This window comes from Saccoglossus kowalevskii, chromosome 10, assembly GCF_978046115.1.
Source record: "Saccoglossus kowalevskii chromosome 10, keSacKowa6.1, whole genome shotgun sequence".
NCBI classification, from domain to species: Eukaryota; Metazoa; Hemichordata; class Enteropneusta; family Harrimaniidae; genus Saccoglossus; species Saccoglossus kowalevskii.
Window position 1 is genome coordinate 920,288 of NC_140650.1, and position 19,710 is coordinate 939,997.

Consider the following 19,710-nt stretch of genomic DNA (forward strand, 5'->3'; position numbering starts at 1 on the left):
AATATTTAGTTAAAGTTGCTAAAAACTTAGGTATTCTTTAAAAATTAAAATACCTGTTAGACTCGTTTGTATTTAACCCTTATATTGCCATATCTTGTGTATTGTTGTGAAATCTGAGGACATACATATAAAACTACTCTAATTTGTTTATTTTTACTCCAAAAAAAGCTATAAGAATTGTTACAAAAGAGGGATACTTTAGCCATACAAAATCATTATTTTATAAACTAAATGTATTAAATCTAATTGAATTAAGAACCATGCTTGTAATGTATAATGTTTATCATAAAAAAGTCCCAGAAAACAACTTGAAGTACTTTACAAATACCCATGAAGTACACAGCCATAGTACAAAACATTTAGATTTCTGTATAAAATATAGAAGAACTACTCAATCAATGTGTATGTCATGTTATGGAATCAAACTTTGGAATACTACAGGTAGTAATATCAAAAATTATATTAAATATTGCAATAGTCAAACAAAATTTAAACACCTCTACGTAAAGAGTCTGTTAGATAAATACAATATCTATTTAATGTTTAACTTATTTTGTCAATTATTTACCCCTTATATTATTTACCTTGCCATGCCAAAATCATTACATCCCCTATAATCACAATGTATACAGGTGGCAATGCTTCTTGTTGCCCCTTTTCTATAGCTGTTATATCTATCTGCTTGTAATTTTAATTTATTTTTGTATGTCACATTTAGTGCTATAGAAATAAAAGGCTTTGTTATTTTGGTTATCATCCATATGTGTGATTTGTATGGGTTTTAATGACAAGCTTGTAAAAGCTCAGAATACAAATTGGAGGTGTTCATGATGTAAAAATAATTTGCACGAGTAAATTATCCCCAACAGTAATGCCATGTAGACACATCAATGTATAATATCCCTATCAAATTTGGTTCAAATCATTTAATTTGTTCACAAAATAATTTTCTGGAACACACCTTAAACTCACACTTGAGCCAAAAATGAATCATATAATTTGTAATAAACAATTATTTATTTACATTAATGATGTGTTTTTTTTTACTCTGATTTTAAATGCATACATGATCAACAAAGTGATATGTACATGTACATTGATTTATTCAGTTTGGTCTGCTTCCAAACTTTCATTAGAATATGAAGACTGTAATGAATCTGCCAATACAGCATCCGATTCTAAACTGCACGTGACTCATCACTCTCTGTATTGGCACAGTAATGGACCATATATTTTTCTACACAGTTAGCATGAGAGTCGTAATTACTACAAGAACAGTTCCGTTCACATATATCACAGCAGTTGTGATGTGATTCCTTGTTTTTTAAAACACTTAAGTCTTTACTGGATGTAAAATCTTTAAATAATTTAACTCTCCTACAAAGAGTATCATTTTTGACATAACTTTTCAGTTCTGGACAAATGTCGCGTAACATTCCACCGTGATAAAATAACGCGGCATGAGATGGTTTACCATCTCTTCCAACTCTGCCAGATTCTTGTATATAGCTCTCGAGATCAAATGATGACCCATAGTGAAGTACATGGTATATTGATTTCATGTCAATGCCCAAGGGCTGTTGTACAAAAAGTAATCTCAAAATTAGAAGTAGATAATTTAGTAAACTCTTTTAAGTGCGATTCCTGAACTGTATTATCCGTCTCGCTGTAATTGAGGGTATTCCTCCTTAAAAAAAATAATAAGTGTTTCTGTTGCATCAATAGATGAACAGTATACTATTGTCCTTTGGGATTCATGTAGATCTTCTCGTAGCTTGTCGACCATTCAATAAAATGATGATGGGATATCTCGTTGAATCTTCAAAACAGATAGTCTGATATTATCTCTGTTTGGGCAAACATTTACAACTTTGCAGTCTGCATAATTAAATTTTCCTTAATCTGATTTTGCAGACATTTTGATGCTGTTGCTGTTAATGCCAAAACTCCGACACCAGGAAAAAACTATCTCAGTTCCCTAGTTCGGAATGCCTCTTCTTGTGCCTTTCGCCTGCTTTTGTTACTTGCATCAGATTTTTCACCCCTGTTAAATTGATCAAAAAAATTATGCTAAATTTAGATGTTAAAGAGATTCATGTTGAATTCAAGATTAGGTCATGTTTGTCATAGTTTTATCATTATCGGTACTGGGCCATCAGGATACTCAAAATAAAATAAATAAAATCGAGATTACAAGAGTCCAAAATGTGGTACATGTATATGGTGATAATGTTTTTGTTTTTTTGTTTCTCAAAAAATCTCTGACATAGGATGAAAAAATTGTATATTAATATAGTGATACAAATCCTAATATTGTTGAAAAATTTCATAAAATTTACATAAGAATTTAGTCAGTTTCCAGATTATATATACAATGGAAGTTCTTTCCCATGATGCAGTGAGTGGTTTAGAATTACAAATAGACTCAAAATGCCTCTAGTGTCAATTATGGAAATAACATGCATACAAATTTTACAAGCAAGCATACAAGCAATATACTTACCACTTTTGAATAGTATGAACTTCATCAACTACCAATAATACAATCTTATCACCATGGTGTTGATGTAGCATGTCTATGAAGGTGTGCTTTGTTCCTTTGGGGTACCATATATATAGGTTGGCAACTTTCTATCAATCTGGATATCTCTGGCCATTTTTGCACTAAATCCCAACAAAGTCAAACTGTCTATCTGGAAGAATTACCAATTAATCAATCACTTAGAAACTAATCACCAAGATATTAAAATAATAACAGGAAGTATAGATTTCGAAATGAGATGAACCAGTCAAATTAAACAATTTCCAGTGACAGTAGAGGATAGAGGGACTGTGACTTGGTCTTTCATTAATGAGACAGGAAGCGACAATATTAAAACACAATCTCCTTGTATCCTTGTTAATGTGACTAACATGAGTGGTAGGCGACTGACTAATTATGTCGATTCTACTTTAGGTCATTTTTTATTATCCAAGAAACGTTCCGAGCGCCTGTGAATAACACTGTTGTTTTTATTTATATCCACACAAGTACGCATTTTCGCCTATATAAATATTGTTACTTGACTAAACGTCCACCAATACCCGACATAGTTCAATCATAATAGGAAACATGTCATATTCAACAAATACTCACCTCATGGTCAATTATTTGTTCCGAGTTTCTCGCTCGATTGGCCGGTAAGCGCCGCCATTTTTTTCATTTTTTTTGTGACCACTTCATGCGCACGCGCAAAGTGCATCACCATGTTTTCGTAAGGCGCTCTGTGATTGGTTGACTAATCCCGTCAGCGGAGAGGTACTTGAACGCGATTTGTATAGGTAGTTGGTCAGATCCTTGTGGGCTTTCGCGATTACCAAAACTTCAAAAAAATACCAGCAAATAAATTTTGAAAAAAATAAATAATAGAATATATGAAAAAATATGAATGATATTATTTAAAAAAAAAAAAAAAAAAAAAAGCCCAAACCAGGATCTTATTTTAATCAGATTGACCAGATTCTGTCGTAAATTCGGCCTGGGTGGTTAAACGGCAGTTTTAGTTTAAAAAAAATAAACTGGACCAAGAAATCACTCAGGGCCATTTTTCGGCAGTTTTTTATTAGCTCCACTGTCGACTTTGTCGAGCGGAGCTTATCATATGAGTGATTGTCCGTCGTCGTCGTCCGTGTCAATGTTTTACTTTTTCGACTTCTTCTTGAAAACTACAAGCCTGAATGCTTTGATACTTGGTGTATATGTACCTTGGGTAGACCTCTCTTAGATTTGTTCATTTTATGTTGATATCTTCAATTCTCTAATTTTGGTGAATATTTTTGTCATTTTTGGTAAAAAGTGATATTTTCGACTTCTTGTTGAAAACTGTATGTCCGATTGCTTTGATATTACATATATAGGTACTACATGTGGACCTCTCTCAGATTTGTTCATTTTGTGATGATATCTTCAATTCTCTAATTAATTTATTTTGGTGAATATTTTTGTAATTTTTGGTAAAAAGTGATATTTTCGACTTCTTGTTAAAAACTGTAAGTCCGATTGCTTTGATACTATTCATATTGTTCATTTTCTAATGATGTCTTCAGTTTTTTAATTGAAATGTGCATTGCTAACAGCGGAGCTATCTCAGCCGATAGGCTGCTTGTTTTTTCAATGAGACATTTGTTTTTATACTAAAATATCTGAATTACTTTGAAGAAAGCTGGAAATTATGTCCCTTAAAATAATTAAACAAATAAGGCACCAATGTTTTTGTAAGATATTTACATCTTTTAAGGACATTCAGTAGACTGATTCCCCACTGTTGGTTCAACCCCAAAACTTGTTTGTATTCAAAATTAATTATGACAATGCATATTTATATTGAAACAAACTATGATAAAGGGAATTATATTATATAACAAAGGGCAAGGTCACCAGAGTTCAACTATGTTTTCCTTCTATGGGGCCCGTGGCGGGTCCCTTTGTGCATCCTTCCTCGCATGGTGCCAGGTTTGCCTCTGAGTTGAGAGCTTTGGTCGAAGGACTGTCGGGGAAAATTGCGTCCATGGCAGGCCGGGTAGATCAGACGCAGTCGGAGTGAGCTGACTCCACTGTGGGCCCCAGTGGGCAAGCAGGAAGAAACACGAAAGCATCATTTGCATTCAAACACGTCTCTTCCTGGGAACCCCCTGTTCCCAGCCGCGGCTCTCCCACTAATTTGGGTGAGGCTCAGGCTAATCGCACAGTAATGGTACAACGGTAACGAATTTATCCTTGTGTCCGGTCAGTTTTGACTCCCTTCTTACCGACCTACGTGCGTCCCCAGAGGGAACCAACCCTGTCGTGAGACGCACAGTAGAACACGCTCTCTCTCACATAATTAAAGTGAAAAGGAGACACAGTTCGCTTGCGTCGGATACAGCCGGTTTTCCATCTGTAACAGTCTTCCATTCGTAACGACTCGGTTTCCATCACGCCTTTGGGGTGATACAGAGTTTCATCGATCCTATTGATACAATGTAAATACCTCCACCCTTTATCCTAAAGCGACCACTTACAGTTGCTTCAACACTTATGGGATCACGGGCATCTGGATGCAAAGCAACCCTGTCGGCACATCTCTCCATGTCCGTCCGAGTGCGGAGTGGGACGTAGGGTGCACAAACGGTGTTGATGGGCGGACGTTGGTCAGCTGCGGAGGAGGTAACGCTTAAGGCCCCTAGGTGGGGTAAAATGTTATGCAACACTTTACGTTGGACCAAACGCTACCCGGTCGATGTGGTTTCGGGATCAGACCCCAAAGTGTGGGATGAGACCAAAATACCCCCAACTGGATCCCAAGGCTCCTTCTCCAGACCCCGGTACCATGAATTTCTGCTTGGCAAACCGGGTAAAGAGGGACAGCCATGTTCCATGATCGTTCTCACCAGCTCAATCTGAGACGATCCATCACGCCCTGAGGGCATAGTTGCTTGAGCACATTATTGTGCGCACACATGACTCTGAGACCTCGGATGCAGAACGCACCAGCCTCCTAGACCAGGCGACATTCACTGGTGGGCCATCGCACATCTAAGCGCAACTTCCCCTAGTTTCACCTGGCTCTCTTGGCCGGGGCCACTACTGTGCAACGAGACGCGACCTTAGACACATGTGTTTTCACCGGCAAGCTGAGTCAGGGGGTACTTCCCCACCTCAGTGAAGCAGACTGGACATCTTCCACTCTCTTTGTTCGGGGAATGGTGGTTACAGTCTCGGAGTGCAATGAACCAGAGGATTCAGATTGAATCAGCTAGCTAGTAGGCCCTGCCAAGGGTCAAGCGGAGGGCACCCCAAGCACAGAAAACACAACGCCCTAGGGTGTCGTCCGCTAGCCAGCCAGCCAGCCAGTCAGCCAGGAGGCAAGCGCTCATACCCTTCAATGGAAGGGAAGAGTAGTGGAGTGCCCCCAGGGAGGAAAGAGCCAGGTAGTGGCTCCTCACCCTCTTCAGGAGGTTGTCTACCTCGGCAGCGGGGGAAGCGTGTTTGACGCATACCTTTGCAAGGGGGGTGGCGGCCAGGTCACAGCTTAGTGACTACATCAGACCTTGGGGATACTCATCCAAAACTCGCAGAAAAAGGTATTTTGGGATGATTGTTGAGACTCTCCTGAACAGTGTAACAAGACTAGACCTACGTGTGTAACATATATAAATTTGGTTGTTCGGGATTACTTCAAAGTTGAGTTTGTGTTGTTTTCTCGAATTTTCACCGGCTCGACGGGAGAAAACTTCAACAGGTGCACACCTGCATATTATCATTGGTCGCACCCAATTGGCCAAACAAGGCCTAGTTTCCACTTCTGTCGGAAATGCTAGTCGAAACACCAGTAGTGCTTCCGGACTTACCGGACCTGCTGTCCCAACCAGATGGCGCACTACCAACGAGCCCAGCTGGTATCACTTACACGCATAGAGGCTCTCAGTAGACCTGCACATACGAAAGCTTTATCTTAGCGGGCTGCCAACATTCTGGCCAGGGCGAACAGGGATTCCACCAATGCGGTCTACATTTCTAGCTTGCGAGCATACACTGATTGGTGTAGCGGAAGGGAGATTGATCCGTACCATCCCTCTATTGGCCAGGTAGCAGGTTCCTTCATCCACCTGTTTGACAAAGTGGGTTTGTCCTACGAAGCGATCGTTGGCTACAGGTCGGGCTTGTCCCCCACCATTGAGAACGTACGGGAACAAGTACGGGATTACTGTAGAGTGTTTCATCCTGGACTGGGGGAAGACTTTCATCATTTTTCTGTTTGCTCGGAAAACCCGCCACCTATTGGTGTCTGACTCTGCCTACAGTTCAAAATAGTCATTTTGACTGACCGGAGGGTAATTGGGTAATTGAACATAGTGAATTTAAGCATGGATCTTATTTAGGAACTCCTGGCAAAGCAACTGCATAAATTAAATAACAAATTAAGAATAAACATTAAGTGGTTAGCATACTTTCAATGTGTTTTTTTTCAATATTTTTTTTTATTTTAAATTATTGATGGTTATGACAGTATCTATGACTGTGCTTTTATTCTAAACAAAAACTCCATTTCATAAGGCATATTTCGATGTTTTTTCTATTTTAAAACATTGCCACGTGTGATTGTTTATATATACCACCAACACAAGCACAACACAAGCATGAAAGTAATCCTAATTGACACTTGATGAAAGATCCGATTTGCATATCAATACTGTGTATGTAATTACGGTACTCATTTCGCCCAGCCTTCCGCTTTTACATCCACAGCTTATTGCTTGATTTCCGACTGCGCGGCCTTGTCTGACCGGAAACAGACAGCATTTTAATCGCTCTTGTTTTCGCTCGCTCGCTCATTGAAAACATTGACTGCTCGCCAAAACACTGATCACACATGAGTAGTCGAAATGGTGGTTTTTCAAATCTAATTGTTGCATGACACTCAATCGTCAAAGCAACTTAACTGGGACCTCTTGTTACGTGTTTTCGGTGCTTGTTCTACATGTAATATTTTATTTTAATAAGACAGTTACGTGAAAAGGGCATAGGTAACTTCTTTCGACAGAGCAGAGAAACAAGGAAAATGTTAATGATTAATTGCAAAAATAACGATACCAAAACCACGTTGGTCTGGTATAATTTGACATTGAATTTTCAAAATTAAGTCACGATCAGTGAATGAGCTCGATCTATACGTACCGTAAAAGTGCTCTGAAAAAATAGAACAGAGCTTGACATAAATGAATAATTCAGAAAAAAAACGTGCCAAATTTAGTTATAAATAAATATTTGGTGGCCAGACGATGAACAATTCGAAAATCAGGATTCACGTGGAAGTCCTTCAGGGCTGGGTTACCTTATTTCATGACTAACAAAGAAAACTGATTCGCCGTGGACTCAGCTTAGTTTTTCTTTTTTCTCAACTGAGGTCAAATCCCCTCCGTTAGTCAAAATATACCAATGTTTTTCAGTGAATAATTTTGAAGCCTGTCACAGAACAAAAAAAACTATGTGAATGGAAGCCGGAGATTAGATGGTATGACGACCCTTCAATTAGCGTCAAATATGCTTTGGTACAACATCATTGATTTGCTGAAAGTCACCTGATCGGAGCACGATCTGGGTCACAGAAACATATTTGTCCGTATTATCAGGATTTTGCGGGAGAACCACACCCACATTTTCAACCATATTCAGAGCGGAAGTTGCCAATAAATATCGAAAATCTCGTGCATTTTATGTATTCCGATAAAAATAAATCTAGCGATTGCTAAAAATGGTTATTAATATATTCCCCGATGCTCTTGGAATTTTTATTTTTTTGATTTCAAGGTAAGAAATGGCTCGTTCAAGTTGTGTCGACTTCAAGGCGGCTGTTTCACCGCGAACAACCAAGCTCTGTTGTAGTTTCGCGATGTAAATTGAAATATATATAATAATAATACTTGTTTAATTATTTGGGTTTTCAGCCCACAAATTACTGGACATGATCCCCATGAATTGCGGTCAATGTTTTGTCTCGGCTGATTGTGATGAATGCCGGACGTCAGGACCGACGCCCGTCCTAAACTCAGTATGGAGAAACCAACAGGGATCGATTTCCCGAACAAATTATTGGGGCACGGTCAACAGACATTCCAAACAATGGAAATTATCAACAAAAGAGGAGATTTTTTTAGATATACTGTCATGGCAAACATGTAAAATTAACAAATACACAAACAGGTGTAATATTAGGTTTTATTTTAGGCTTAGATTAAATATTTTCTTTCACTCAGCCCATGCATGGAACTTGGGTTTTTCTTGAAATTGATTTCTACATAGTTCTACGCAATTTCTAACAAACGAAAAGTCAGATTGTCGTCATTTTTGGTTAACTTTACCGCTATATAGAGTACTGGAGGAATGTTCCTGGATTTTTTTCTGTCTGCCTTTGTTTTGATTTGTTGCTTAGTTTTATATTGAGACATGTTGTTTTTACTCGGGTATTAACGTCCAAACATTTAGAATAAGGCATAAGGCTACATAAAAACAAATTGTAGTTGCCAAAAAACGAAGAACATTGTACATGAAGCACCCCTCTATATTATTTACATAAAAAAATATATTCACTCGTGCTGCAAATTAATTATTAATTGCGTCATTAACCGTTTTGCTCCATTTTCGCGTATTCTTGTGATCACGTGACTTGGTATTTGCATTATTTAAAAAAAATGCCATATTTCCAAAGTTTGAAACAAGATCTTTATTATGGTATATAACATGTATGGGTAAAATGTATGTTTCAGTCTGTAAATTGAGGCCAAAGAATTTAACCAGCGAACGTATGCTAACCCCTAAATTCTCAACTCTGACGAAAGCACCAATTACTGTGACAAAGCCCTATTCACTGCGAAAGCAACTCACCGCGAAAACCACTCATTGCGAAGCTACTAATACTATACATAAATTATATTGTCTTTTGACATGGTATTGTGATAGCTTAATGGCATTCTTGACCTTTCAGGTGTAGGGAATTTATCAAGCATTCCAAAACATTTGTTGATGATAACACAAAGTTGATACATATTTCATAGCAAACAAAAGAAATAATATTTTTGTTATCAGACCATGGCTGAATAATAATCAGTGCTGTTAGTTAGGTTAAGTTATTTTTTTGTGTACATTAACACTCAAATTGTTGCATGTGTTTGTCATGGTCTTAGAGTTTTAACACCAGCCCTCAGCTGCATTTGTTCTCATTAGCAAAAGCCATTTATTTTATAGATAGTACTAGTAGCTTCGCGGTGAGTGGCTTTCGCGGTAAGTGGGTTTCGTATCTGGTGGGTTTCTCGGGGAGTAGGGCTTTGTCTCAGTTACTGGTCCTTTCATCCTTGTTGAGAATTAAAGTTTCATGTTTCCTGGCGCTATTCTGGGAATACCATCCTAGCAGGAGTTCCAAAATAGAACCCATGCTCTGATAATGCCTCTAGTTTCAAAGACCAATAAACATTACCATTATGATCTTATTGGTGTTGCAAAGGATAGTTGAATATTGTTTATTGAAATTGATAATAATCCTCATAACCGTTTTCCAATATAAATAAATTGAAGTACGTATCAAACTGTATAACTTAGTCTCAACAATGAAATAAAGGAATGTACATATATATATATACATTATTACTAATGCATTGCAATACAACTAATTCAAATTAAAAGAAATTGCAATATAAAATATTCCATCAGTAATACTTCTCAAAGGCGTATTTCGCAGTCAGTGTTATTTACGAAAATATTTGTTTATAATTTCATAAACTTGCTTGGCAATACCCACCCCAATTAGATTTGATGTGTACATATTTGAATAAATAAAGATATTCAGTGAATTTGATTATCCAACGTTTTTAGGTTCAAGTGCTTCAAGTTACAGAGCATGTACCTAAGCGGCCGTCCCTCAGCAAATAATTAACCAAGGCGTTTTCGATATTGAAATCAGGAAACTCTCTGTTTTTACAAAATCTGGGAAGTTTGAATCACTAAATGAAGTACAGGACGATAAAGCTGAAATATCCAAGAACCAACACATACCAAAAATCTGTTTAGTATAAGGTAGTAACAACTTGTCAATAATTATGGGATTATTTGTAAGCATAAGATTGTTATGTGAACTCTGTTCATTAATGGAATACTGCGCGATGACGCTATTTTCAGGGCCTAACTGACTCAGACTCCTATATTGACTATGTCCCAGGCTGTTTACCAGTACCAACCTACTTACTTGTCAGTGTCTGACTGTTATATACAGCCAAGAACACGTCAGAATTGTGAAAAAAGTCAGCAAATGTCAGTTGCCCGTGTGAAGAGAGCCGGCCATAGAATCAAAACAATCTGTGGGCCTTCGCCGCCCACAGCATCCATATGATTTTACATTGCATAGAAATTATCACTATTGCATCTATCCCGGTCATCAATCAAATCATCAATCTTCATGAGTGATGTAACTGGTATTTCCACTTATTTGCTCAGTGGTCAGTAATTGAATGTTGTCAAGATCAAGAGTGTGTTTTGACGTACAGCGACATGAACATTATTGCTACAATTTTGGGCTTGAACATGTTCTATATTCACCCATTACTTGATTATAGATTCTCGGGAAACAAATACCGGATTCTGCCATAAATTTGCCCATCCCAAAAATCGCCCTGGGCGGTTTCACAGCTAGTGGGCCCTTAATTGGGGTTCAAATTTTCAAAAAATTATTATCAAATATTTTTAGGGGCTTATATTTTCAATGAAAAATCCATCTACGCCGATTTTTAATGCTGGCAGTTGGACCACCCAAAACGAAAGACACTATTGCATTTTATTTAATTTTATACATTTTGTTTTAATTTTATACAATTATTTTGTTTCATTTTATAACGAAAGTATATTCTAAAAGAAGTTTCAAATAAAAAGGAACCCAACTGCATTACTCAGTAGCAAATCATCGCGGTAGCGCGATCCGGTCATGCTGCGTTTCACATTTGTTATTTGGGGTTCAAATTTTCAAAAAATGAATATAAAATATTTTTTGGGGGCTTATATTTTAATTGAAAAGTCCACCTTATGCCGATTTTCAACGCCGGCAGTTGGACCACCCAAACGAAAGATGCTATTGAAGTTGCAATTTATTAAATTTTATACATTTTGTTTTTGCTGGATTAAAAAGTAGACCGCGCATCTTTCCCCTAAAAAATCAAATTAACATACCTCGTGTGCCAAATACAATTATTTTATTTAACGGAAGTATATTCTAAAAGAAGTTTCAAATAAAAACGAACCGGTAGCGCAATCCGGTCATGCTGCGTTTCACATTTGTTGATTATTACCTAGTAATGATTAAAATAACGTGAAAAAAAATAAATTCGTAGAATTGTTATGAAATGCAAATAAATTTCAACTTATTTCATCTAAAGAGAATGATTCCGATCACATTTTCAACACTCGATGCTGTAGAAATGAATATCCACCATGTTTTGATGTGGACGGTAAAATTGATAATTAACCAATGAAAACGATGGATGATGCCAATGTGTTCAAATTACCATAGCTCATTTAAATATGTTAATGTTATTGACCGCAGCAGGAAGAGATTTGCCGATGTTGTTGTACGATCTTTTTGTTTGGATTTTGATGGGAAAGCGACATGATTTGTTTTTAAATAAAAAAAATTACCGTTAAAATCCTATTATAAACCACATACCTAATACTGACCGCACCTCCGATTTCGGCTTCCGTGTTAAAAAGTTCTCAACAAAAATTGAAAACATGAAAAGTACCTATTACTAACCGCACCCCCAATTCAACAAGACCGTGACTGACTTTGTTTCAACCAGCTGGTACATTGTTTCTAATCCTATTCATTTGTTTCGACAATGTGCCTAAAAATATTCACACCTCTTTATTGTTCAGTAGTGTTAGGATGTCAAACACGCAGTGAAACTGCTTTTGTTCTTGCGACAACTTTTGTCAATACTCTTTATGAATACGTCTGTGTGTCGCAAGTTTTCGAAAACAACTGATTTCTTGATTTAAAAAAAAGTCATGTCGTTTCCCCATGAAAATCAAAGTCAAAAGATTGTACTACATTATCGGTAAATCCCTTCCGTGTTTCGTACCCCATGAAGTCAGTGATCTGTCATTAACATATTTAAATGAACTAAGGTAATTTGAACACTTGGGTACCATCCAGCCTTTTGATTGGTTAATTAGCGACTTGACCTATCCGGTCAAGTAACGCCTTGTGTGCATTCAAACTATATGGCGGATGTCGTACCGCATCGATCATTTACATATGACCGAAATAATTCACTTACGGTGAAACTAAGTTGAATTTTACTTGCATTTGCATTTTTCGTGCGTTATTCTAATCACCACTGAGTAATAATCAACACTTCGAAAACAAGTTATTCACGGTACCGTACTTTTTAGTGCCGTACCATGATCATTTTCTACTAAGGAAAGCATTAATGTTTGTTTTTATTTGAAACTCCTGTCAGAATATACTTTCTAATTTTGAATCTTTTCAAAGTGTATTTATATAATAAAAAATGTTTATAAAAATGTTTTTTATACTTTTTTGATGGATTGAATTTACAAATATTGAGTAATTTTATTATTCCATCACTCGAATTATGTGTTACGAATTTCTGATAGTTTAGGCCTTGTGTTCTTGCGAACGGGAAGACATTAAACTGTTGTACAGTGGACGTCAATAAAAGCGAACGTATTTCGAAAGTTGTAAAATCATGGTACTGTTATGGCATTATACGACTTGCAGTTCCCTTTTGATGGATTTTATGTGACTGACTGTGTTATCAAACTGTATTATTATATAAATCTGCCCGGGATAATCTGCAATCAAATTTTAAATTGCCATTTTCACACTGCGTATAGCGTGGAGTCGTCATCTAAGTATGCACAAAATCAACTGCATTAGCTTCCTTCGAACTTCCTATTGGCATCGTGATTATGTCTACTACACTCGGCGGTGTAGTTCGTATCTATCTTCTTGTATGAAACGCACCCGAACCCGGAAATCGACGGCAAACCAGGAAGGTCTCATCACGTAATTTCTTACCTTGTTCTTGACCGCAGTACGCTTGGCTATGAACTTCCACATACCCACGCTTATGGGAATAGTGCATCATGAGTATTACTGCAATGATCGAGGTGAAACAAACTTGGCTGCTGTAATGCCTCTTGTTCGAATACATCGCTCGTGTTTCTCTTCCTGTCTTAGAGTTCTCTGTTTTCTTTGATTTTTTTATTTCAATTAAACAGCGATTTGGCTGTGACCTTGCATTTAGTCATTGGCGACTCTTTTTCTCGAATTGGTTGACTGTCATAGTAACATACGCTAAGTACAATTATACGTCCGGAGTTGAACAGTAGTCATTTCTAACATGATTATTTAATTTAGTTTAATTCCTTCAGTTAAAAATTGAGTTTCTAAAATAAATAAATAATAATACGTACCCTCATGTATACCGGTACTTCAAGTTTTCATTAAAACAAAGTCAAAGTTTTTGAAATTGCTTTTCTGCCTGTTCGCCAATCCATTGCTCCAAAACACACTCTTATTTTCCCAGCATCGAGATGGCTCTGCCAACTCTTGTGTAATGATATCTTCAATTCTCTAATTTTGGTGAATATTTTTGTCATTTTTGGTAAAAAGTGATATTTTCGACTTCTTGTTAAAAAACCCAAGTCCAATTGCTTTGATATTACATATATAGGTACTACATATGGTCCTCTCTCAGATTTTTATGTTTTGACCTCCGTGTGTCCGTGCGTGCGTGCGTCTGTGCGTGCGTCCGGACCTGTATCTTAGAAATGCCTGGACCAATCACAATCAAACTTCACACATACATCATACATGATATCATACATATGCATGTCAATTTGTTTCACAATCTGATTCAAGATGGCCGAAAGGCAGCCATTTTTGTGCTAAAAATCATCAAAAACAAGCATTTTCCAGCTGTTTACAGATGGATTTTGTTCAAACCTTGTATATACGTTGGACATTATAGAACCTTGATGAACATCATTTTGTTTTACGATCTGATTCAACATGGCCGAATGGCGGCCATTTTTGTGCTAAAAAATCATAAAGATCAAGCATTTCTCGACTGTTTACCGATGGATTTTGTTCAAATTTGATATATACATTAGACATTATGGGACCTTGATGCAAATAATTTTGTTTTTCAGATAACATTCAAAATGGCTGACTGGCGGCCATTTTGTTTTAATGAATGGGCTTCTAGACTCATATTTCCAACTTGTTTTGACTGATTATGTTCAAATTTTAAATATTCATTATACATCATGTCATAGATAGACAGATATATTGGTTTGACGATCCTATTCAAAATGACCGAATGGTTGTCATTTTTGTGCTAAAAAATCATCAAATATCAAGCATTTCTGGCATTTATGGATGGATTTTCAGATCAGACTCAAAATGGCTCTCCGGTGGCCATTTTGTTTTAATGAATGGGTTTCCAGACCCATATGTCTGACTTGTTTTGACTGATTATGTTCAAATTGTTAATATTCATTATACATCATGTCACAGATATACGGATATATTGTTTTGACGTTCCTTTTCAAAGTGGCCTAATGGTGGCTATTTTTGTGCTAAAAAAATTGTTTTATTTTTTAGATCGGATTCTGAATGGCTGACTAGTGGCCATTTTGTTTTAATGAATGGGCTTCTAGAGCCATATCTCTGACATGCTTTGACTGACTATGTTCAAATTTCATATATTCATTATACATATATTAATAATGGCTGATTTTGTTTTAATTAATGCTGTTCCAGAGCAATATCTCTCAATCCTCATTTGACGATCAGATACAAATGTCAATCATTTAAATGTTAAACAATCATCATATTCCTGACATGTTTATATTCCAGCTATATTACTATAAACAAATCTATATATCTTAAATTTGATAACTAACGGGGACTGTGCCATGCATGGTTTGTTCATTTTGTGATGATATCTTCAATTCTCTAATTTTGGTGAATATTGAAAAGTGATATTTTTGAATTCTTGTTGAAAACAGTAAGTCTTGTTGCTTTGATACTATACATATTGTTAATTTTCTAATGATATCTTCTGTTCTTTAATTGCAATGTGCATTGCTAACAGCGGAGCTATCTCAGCCGACAGGCTGCTTGTTTTTAAAAGCTGAACTGCTGTTTAACGGCCCAGGGCCAATTTGGCAGAATCCGGTATTAGTACTGTAATTCACACTGGTAGGGGAATAGGTGACAAAGGTCAAAAAGGTTTTTTAAACGTGAATTTCACAACAAACGTTTTTGAAACGAATCAATGTTCTGGTTATCTCTGGTGCGTCTTTGGAACAAACTTAGGGGACTCTAAAACGCAATTTAAGGTACGCGACTTAAAAACGCAATTCAATGCACATGAATTTTCCAACAAAGGTTTAAATGTTTTATTGTCTGTGGTGTGACACTGGTGTGGGAAGCTGTTGGATAAAATGGTGACAACCTTCAAATGCATTGTTATGCTAATTTGATTTCCGTAGTGTTAGTTGACAAAGAGATGAAAGATTTCTGTAATTTTTTCGACGATATCTACGTGGATTTTAACCAAAATGTTATCAGCAAGACTCAGAGTACGACAGCGACAGCCACTGAAACATTATTTAAGTCAAATGAACACGTCAGGCAAAAAAGACTGTTTCGAGTCGTAGTGTAAAATGGAGGCACGTACCATTTTGACTCTTGAGGGGAATGGAAATCAGTTGATTTGAGGATGTCACAATAAGCGAGAGAGTAAATCGTTTTTATGCTCCGAAAAAATGCAGAGCTTGAACATACTTTTTGGACTATAGTACTACAACATTTTTGTTTGATTACCTAAGGTTTTTAGGTTCATATGCTGCATGTTACAGAGCACATACTAAAGCGGCCGTCTGTCAGAAAATAATGAAGCAAAGGAAATTTTTGATGTGGAAATTGCAAAACTCTCCCTTTTTATGCAAACTGGGAAGTTTGAATTACTAAACGAAGTACAAGACGACGAAGATAAAACATCCAAGAATCAACACATATCAAAAATGATATCTCAAAAGTGAATATTTTTGGTGTATTTTTGATCTAACCGGACCGTAAGTGAAAATTCGTTAGTGCTCTAAATATCCAACCATATTTTAGTATAAGGTAATAAAAAAATATACTATACCAGTAACTTTGACAGGTGTATAATCTCTAGTTTTTTAATTATGATTTGTTTTGAACTGAGCATAGAATACTGTAAACAAATTTAAACAGCCAAACTATCTTGAATTAGTTGAATAGGTGTCACATTACTTGCAATGCAATTAAACTATCTTGAATTAGTTGAATAGGTGTCACATCACTTGCAATGCAATTAAACTATCTTGAATTAGTTGAATAGGTGTCACATCACTTGCAATGCAATTAAACTATCTTGAATTAGTTGAATAGGTGTCACATCACTTGCAATGCAATTAAACTATCTTGAATTAGTTGAATAGGTGTCACATCACTTGCAATGCAATTAAACTATCTTGAATTAGTTGAATAGGTGTCACATCACTTGCAATGCAATTAAACTATCTTGAATTAGTTGAATAGGTGTCACATCACTTGCAATGCAATTAAACTATCTTGAATTAGTTGAATAGGTGTCACATCACTTGCATTGCAATCAAACTATCTTGAATTAGTTGAAAAGGTGTCACATCACTTGCAATGCAATTAAACTATCTTGAATTAGTTGAATAGGTGTCACATCACTTGCAATGCAATTAAACTATCTTGAATTAGTTGAATAGGTGTCACATCACTTGCAATGCAATTAAACTATCTTGAATTAGTTGAATAGGTGTCACATCACTTGCAATGCAATTAAACTATCTTGAATTAGTTGAATAGGTGTCACATCACTTGCAATGCAATCAAACTATCTTGAATTAGTTGAATAGGTGTCACATCACTTGCAATGCAATCAAACTATCTTGAATTAGTTGAATAGGTGTCACATCACTTGCAATGCAATCAAACTATCTTGAATTAGTTGAATAGGTGTCACATCACTTGCAATGCAATTAAACTATCTTGAATTAGTTGAATAGGTGTCACATCACTTGCAATGCAATTAAACTATCTTGAATTAGTTGAATAGGTGTCACATCACTTGCAATGCAATTAAGAAAATGGTCAAATCAAGAACTCTTCATAAATAATAGCATTATACAAACTTTGTTGTCAAATGAACAATAGATAGGGGAGTATTAACCCATCTTTTCTTCACTTTATTGTTTGAACATATTGATGATTACAAATATAAAATGTCCTGTTTACTCACCCAAATTGGATTGCTTTATTTCCTTCAGGTCATTAAAAAAATGATTTGCTTTTGCTTTAAGAAAAATTTATTTCAGAATACATGCATAAAAGGTTGTTTTGGGATTGACAAAACTTCCTCTGAAACAGAAAATAAACATTTTCTCGTTTTACCAACATCTCTCAATTTACCTTTTTACAAAATTGCAGAAAAAAGTGTGTAATGCACAGGTTTCAGACTGGTGCGCACAAAAACACAACTGCATATTGTGTTGTTCAACTAACTACTGTGGAATACTTTATTTTCGCTGGAATTAATTTTCGCTGAAAAGACTTTTTGTATAGAATTTATTTTCACTGATTAGGAAATCAGTGAAAATAAATTCTACTGATATAGGAAAAAAAATATATTCGCTGGATTTTATTTTCACGGAATCATGTGGGCGAGTATAGGGATAGTTGGTACAAGATGATGCTTACAGTATGATGGTTAACACACAACTGGTTTATTCAGAAAGACACTAAGCTATTAAATATACAGTACACACGATGTAGTAATTAAAGTCAAACATGATCCAGATGTCAGGCGACAGTTTAGCTTTGTATTTGATCTAGCTATTAAACTTGGTATCTGGGTTGTTAAGTAATCGTAACGTAGACATCATGTCTGTTCCCGACAAATCATCCCTTCAGCGAAAATAGCGAAAATAAATTCCAAGCGAAAATAAAGTTTTCTACAGTAGTTAAAATTCAGTAGGTGATGCATTATAGAAATTATGTCATCATAGGCTGTGGCATTAATTAGTAGTTTACTTTTAGTCAACATTTTGTATTTCAAAATTGCCTCTTCCAATGCACTGTTCTTTAGTTGTGTAGAGATGCATGCAACCTTTTTTTGAAAAAATAAATATATGATTGTATATTCATGTGGTAATCCATCCACTGCTGTCCCATTGTTAATCTGAGGTTCATTTTCATTTATATTGCTTTAAAGAGATTTAATTAGTTGAGTGATAGATTCAAAACAAATGTTACCACAACTAAACCCCTTTTTTATAGTCTGTCTACCCCCATAATACATAATGGTATGACCCACTGTTAGTGATGAGGTGGCCTAAGCTATGCAAATAAGGTAGATCACATGAGGCTGATGAAATCATATCTGATAATACACACACAGTATATGTTTGTGGAGTCAAGGGGCATTAATATCTTATCTTGCATGGAACATGTCTTTGTTATGTGTTATTTATTTACAAGTTGCTAGCTTGAAAGACACAGATCAACTGTAATATGTTGCAAGTTCAGGGGTTCAACGGATCATTGGTGAGTGAAATTTCACTACAGAACTACGTACAATGTAAATGTTCAGCCAACATGGTTTATGGTTTATAATCCCTATTTTTCAATGTCGTCACATTTTGCAATATTCAAAGTTATCGATTTGATTGTAGATCAAAAACACAATCATATAAACTATTACATGTATTATTTCATAAACATGAAATTATGTTATTATTTAAAAATATATAACCATTTAAAAATTTAGACATTATATTGTGTATGGAAAAATACTCACATCACTGCTGATTAAAAATATAAATATAAAAATTAATTATTATATTTTTCTCCAGACTATAAATATATTGTATATACTTATTTCTTGATACTATAAATTGTGTGCATGTATACCTGTTACATTGTGTACATGCTGTGTATTCCAGTAACTGCTTTCACTAATCCCTCTATGTAGTCAGTACACAGCAGCCATGATAGAGGTCACACATTTGATGCTGATAGTGGAATATTTTTATTATTTCATTCAGTCAATACATGAAAA

The 19,710-nt window shown here is 35.8% G+C and overlaps 1 protein-coding gene and 1 long non-coding RNA gene across 3 annotated transcripts in view; one reads left to right on the forward strand and one right to left on the reverse strand.

The window, feature by feature from the left end:
• The window catches only part of LOC146737817 (uncharacterized), a 104,205-nt gene that overhangs the window by 67,872 nt on the left and 16,623 nt on the right, over positions 1 to 19,710 (forward strand). The window contains exon 1 of one of the 2 annotated variants that reach the window (XM_085504140.1): positions 19,019 to 19,196. The exons of the other annotated variant lie outside the window; for it this stretch is intronic. Coding sequence (XP_085360266.1) covers positions 19,164 to 19,196 — 33 coding nt within the window. The 5' untranslated portion in view covers positions 19,019 to 19,163. Of the gene's footprint in view, positions 1 to 19,018; positions 19,197 to 19,710 lie in introns of those variants that run through there. 2 annotated transcript variants of the gene reach the window in all.
• On the reverse strand, positions 2,657 to 3,208 carry LOC146737818 (uncharacterized). The gene is made up of 2 exons (XR_014930746.1): positions 3,137 to 3,208; positions 2,657 to 2,693 (listed from the first exon to the last, which is right to left on the reverse strand). It is a non-coding gene; the product is annotated as an uncharacterized LOC146737818 (long non-coding RNA).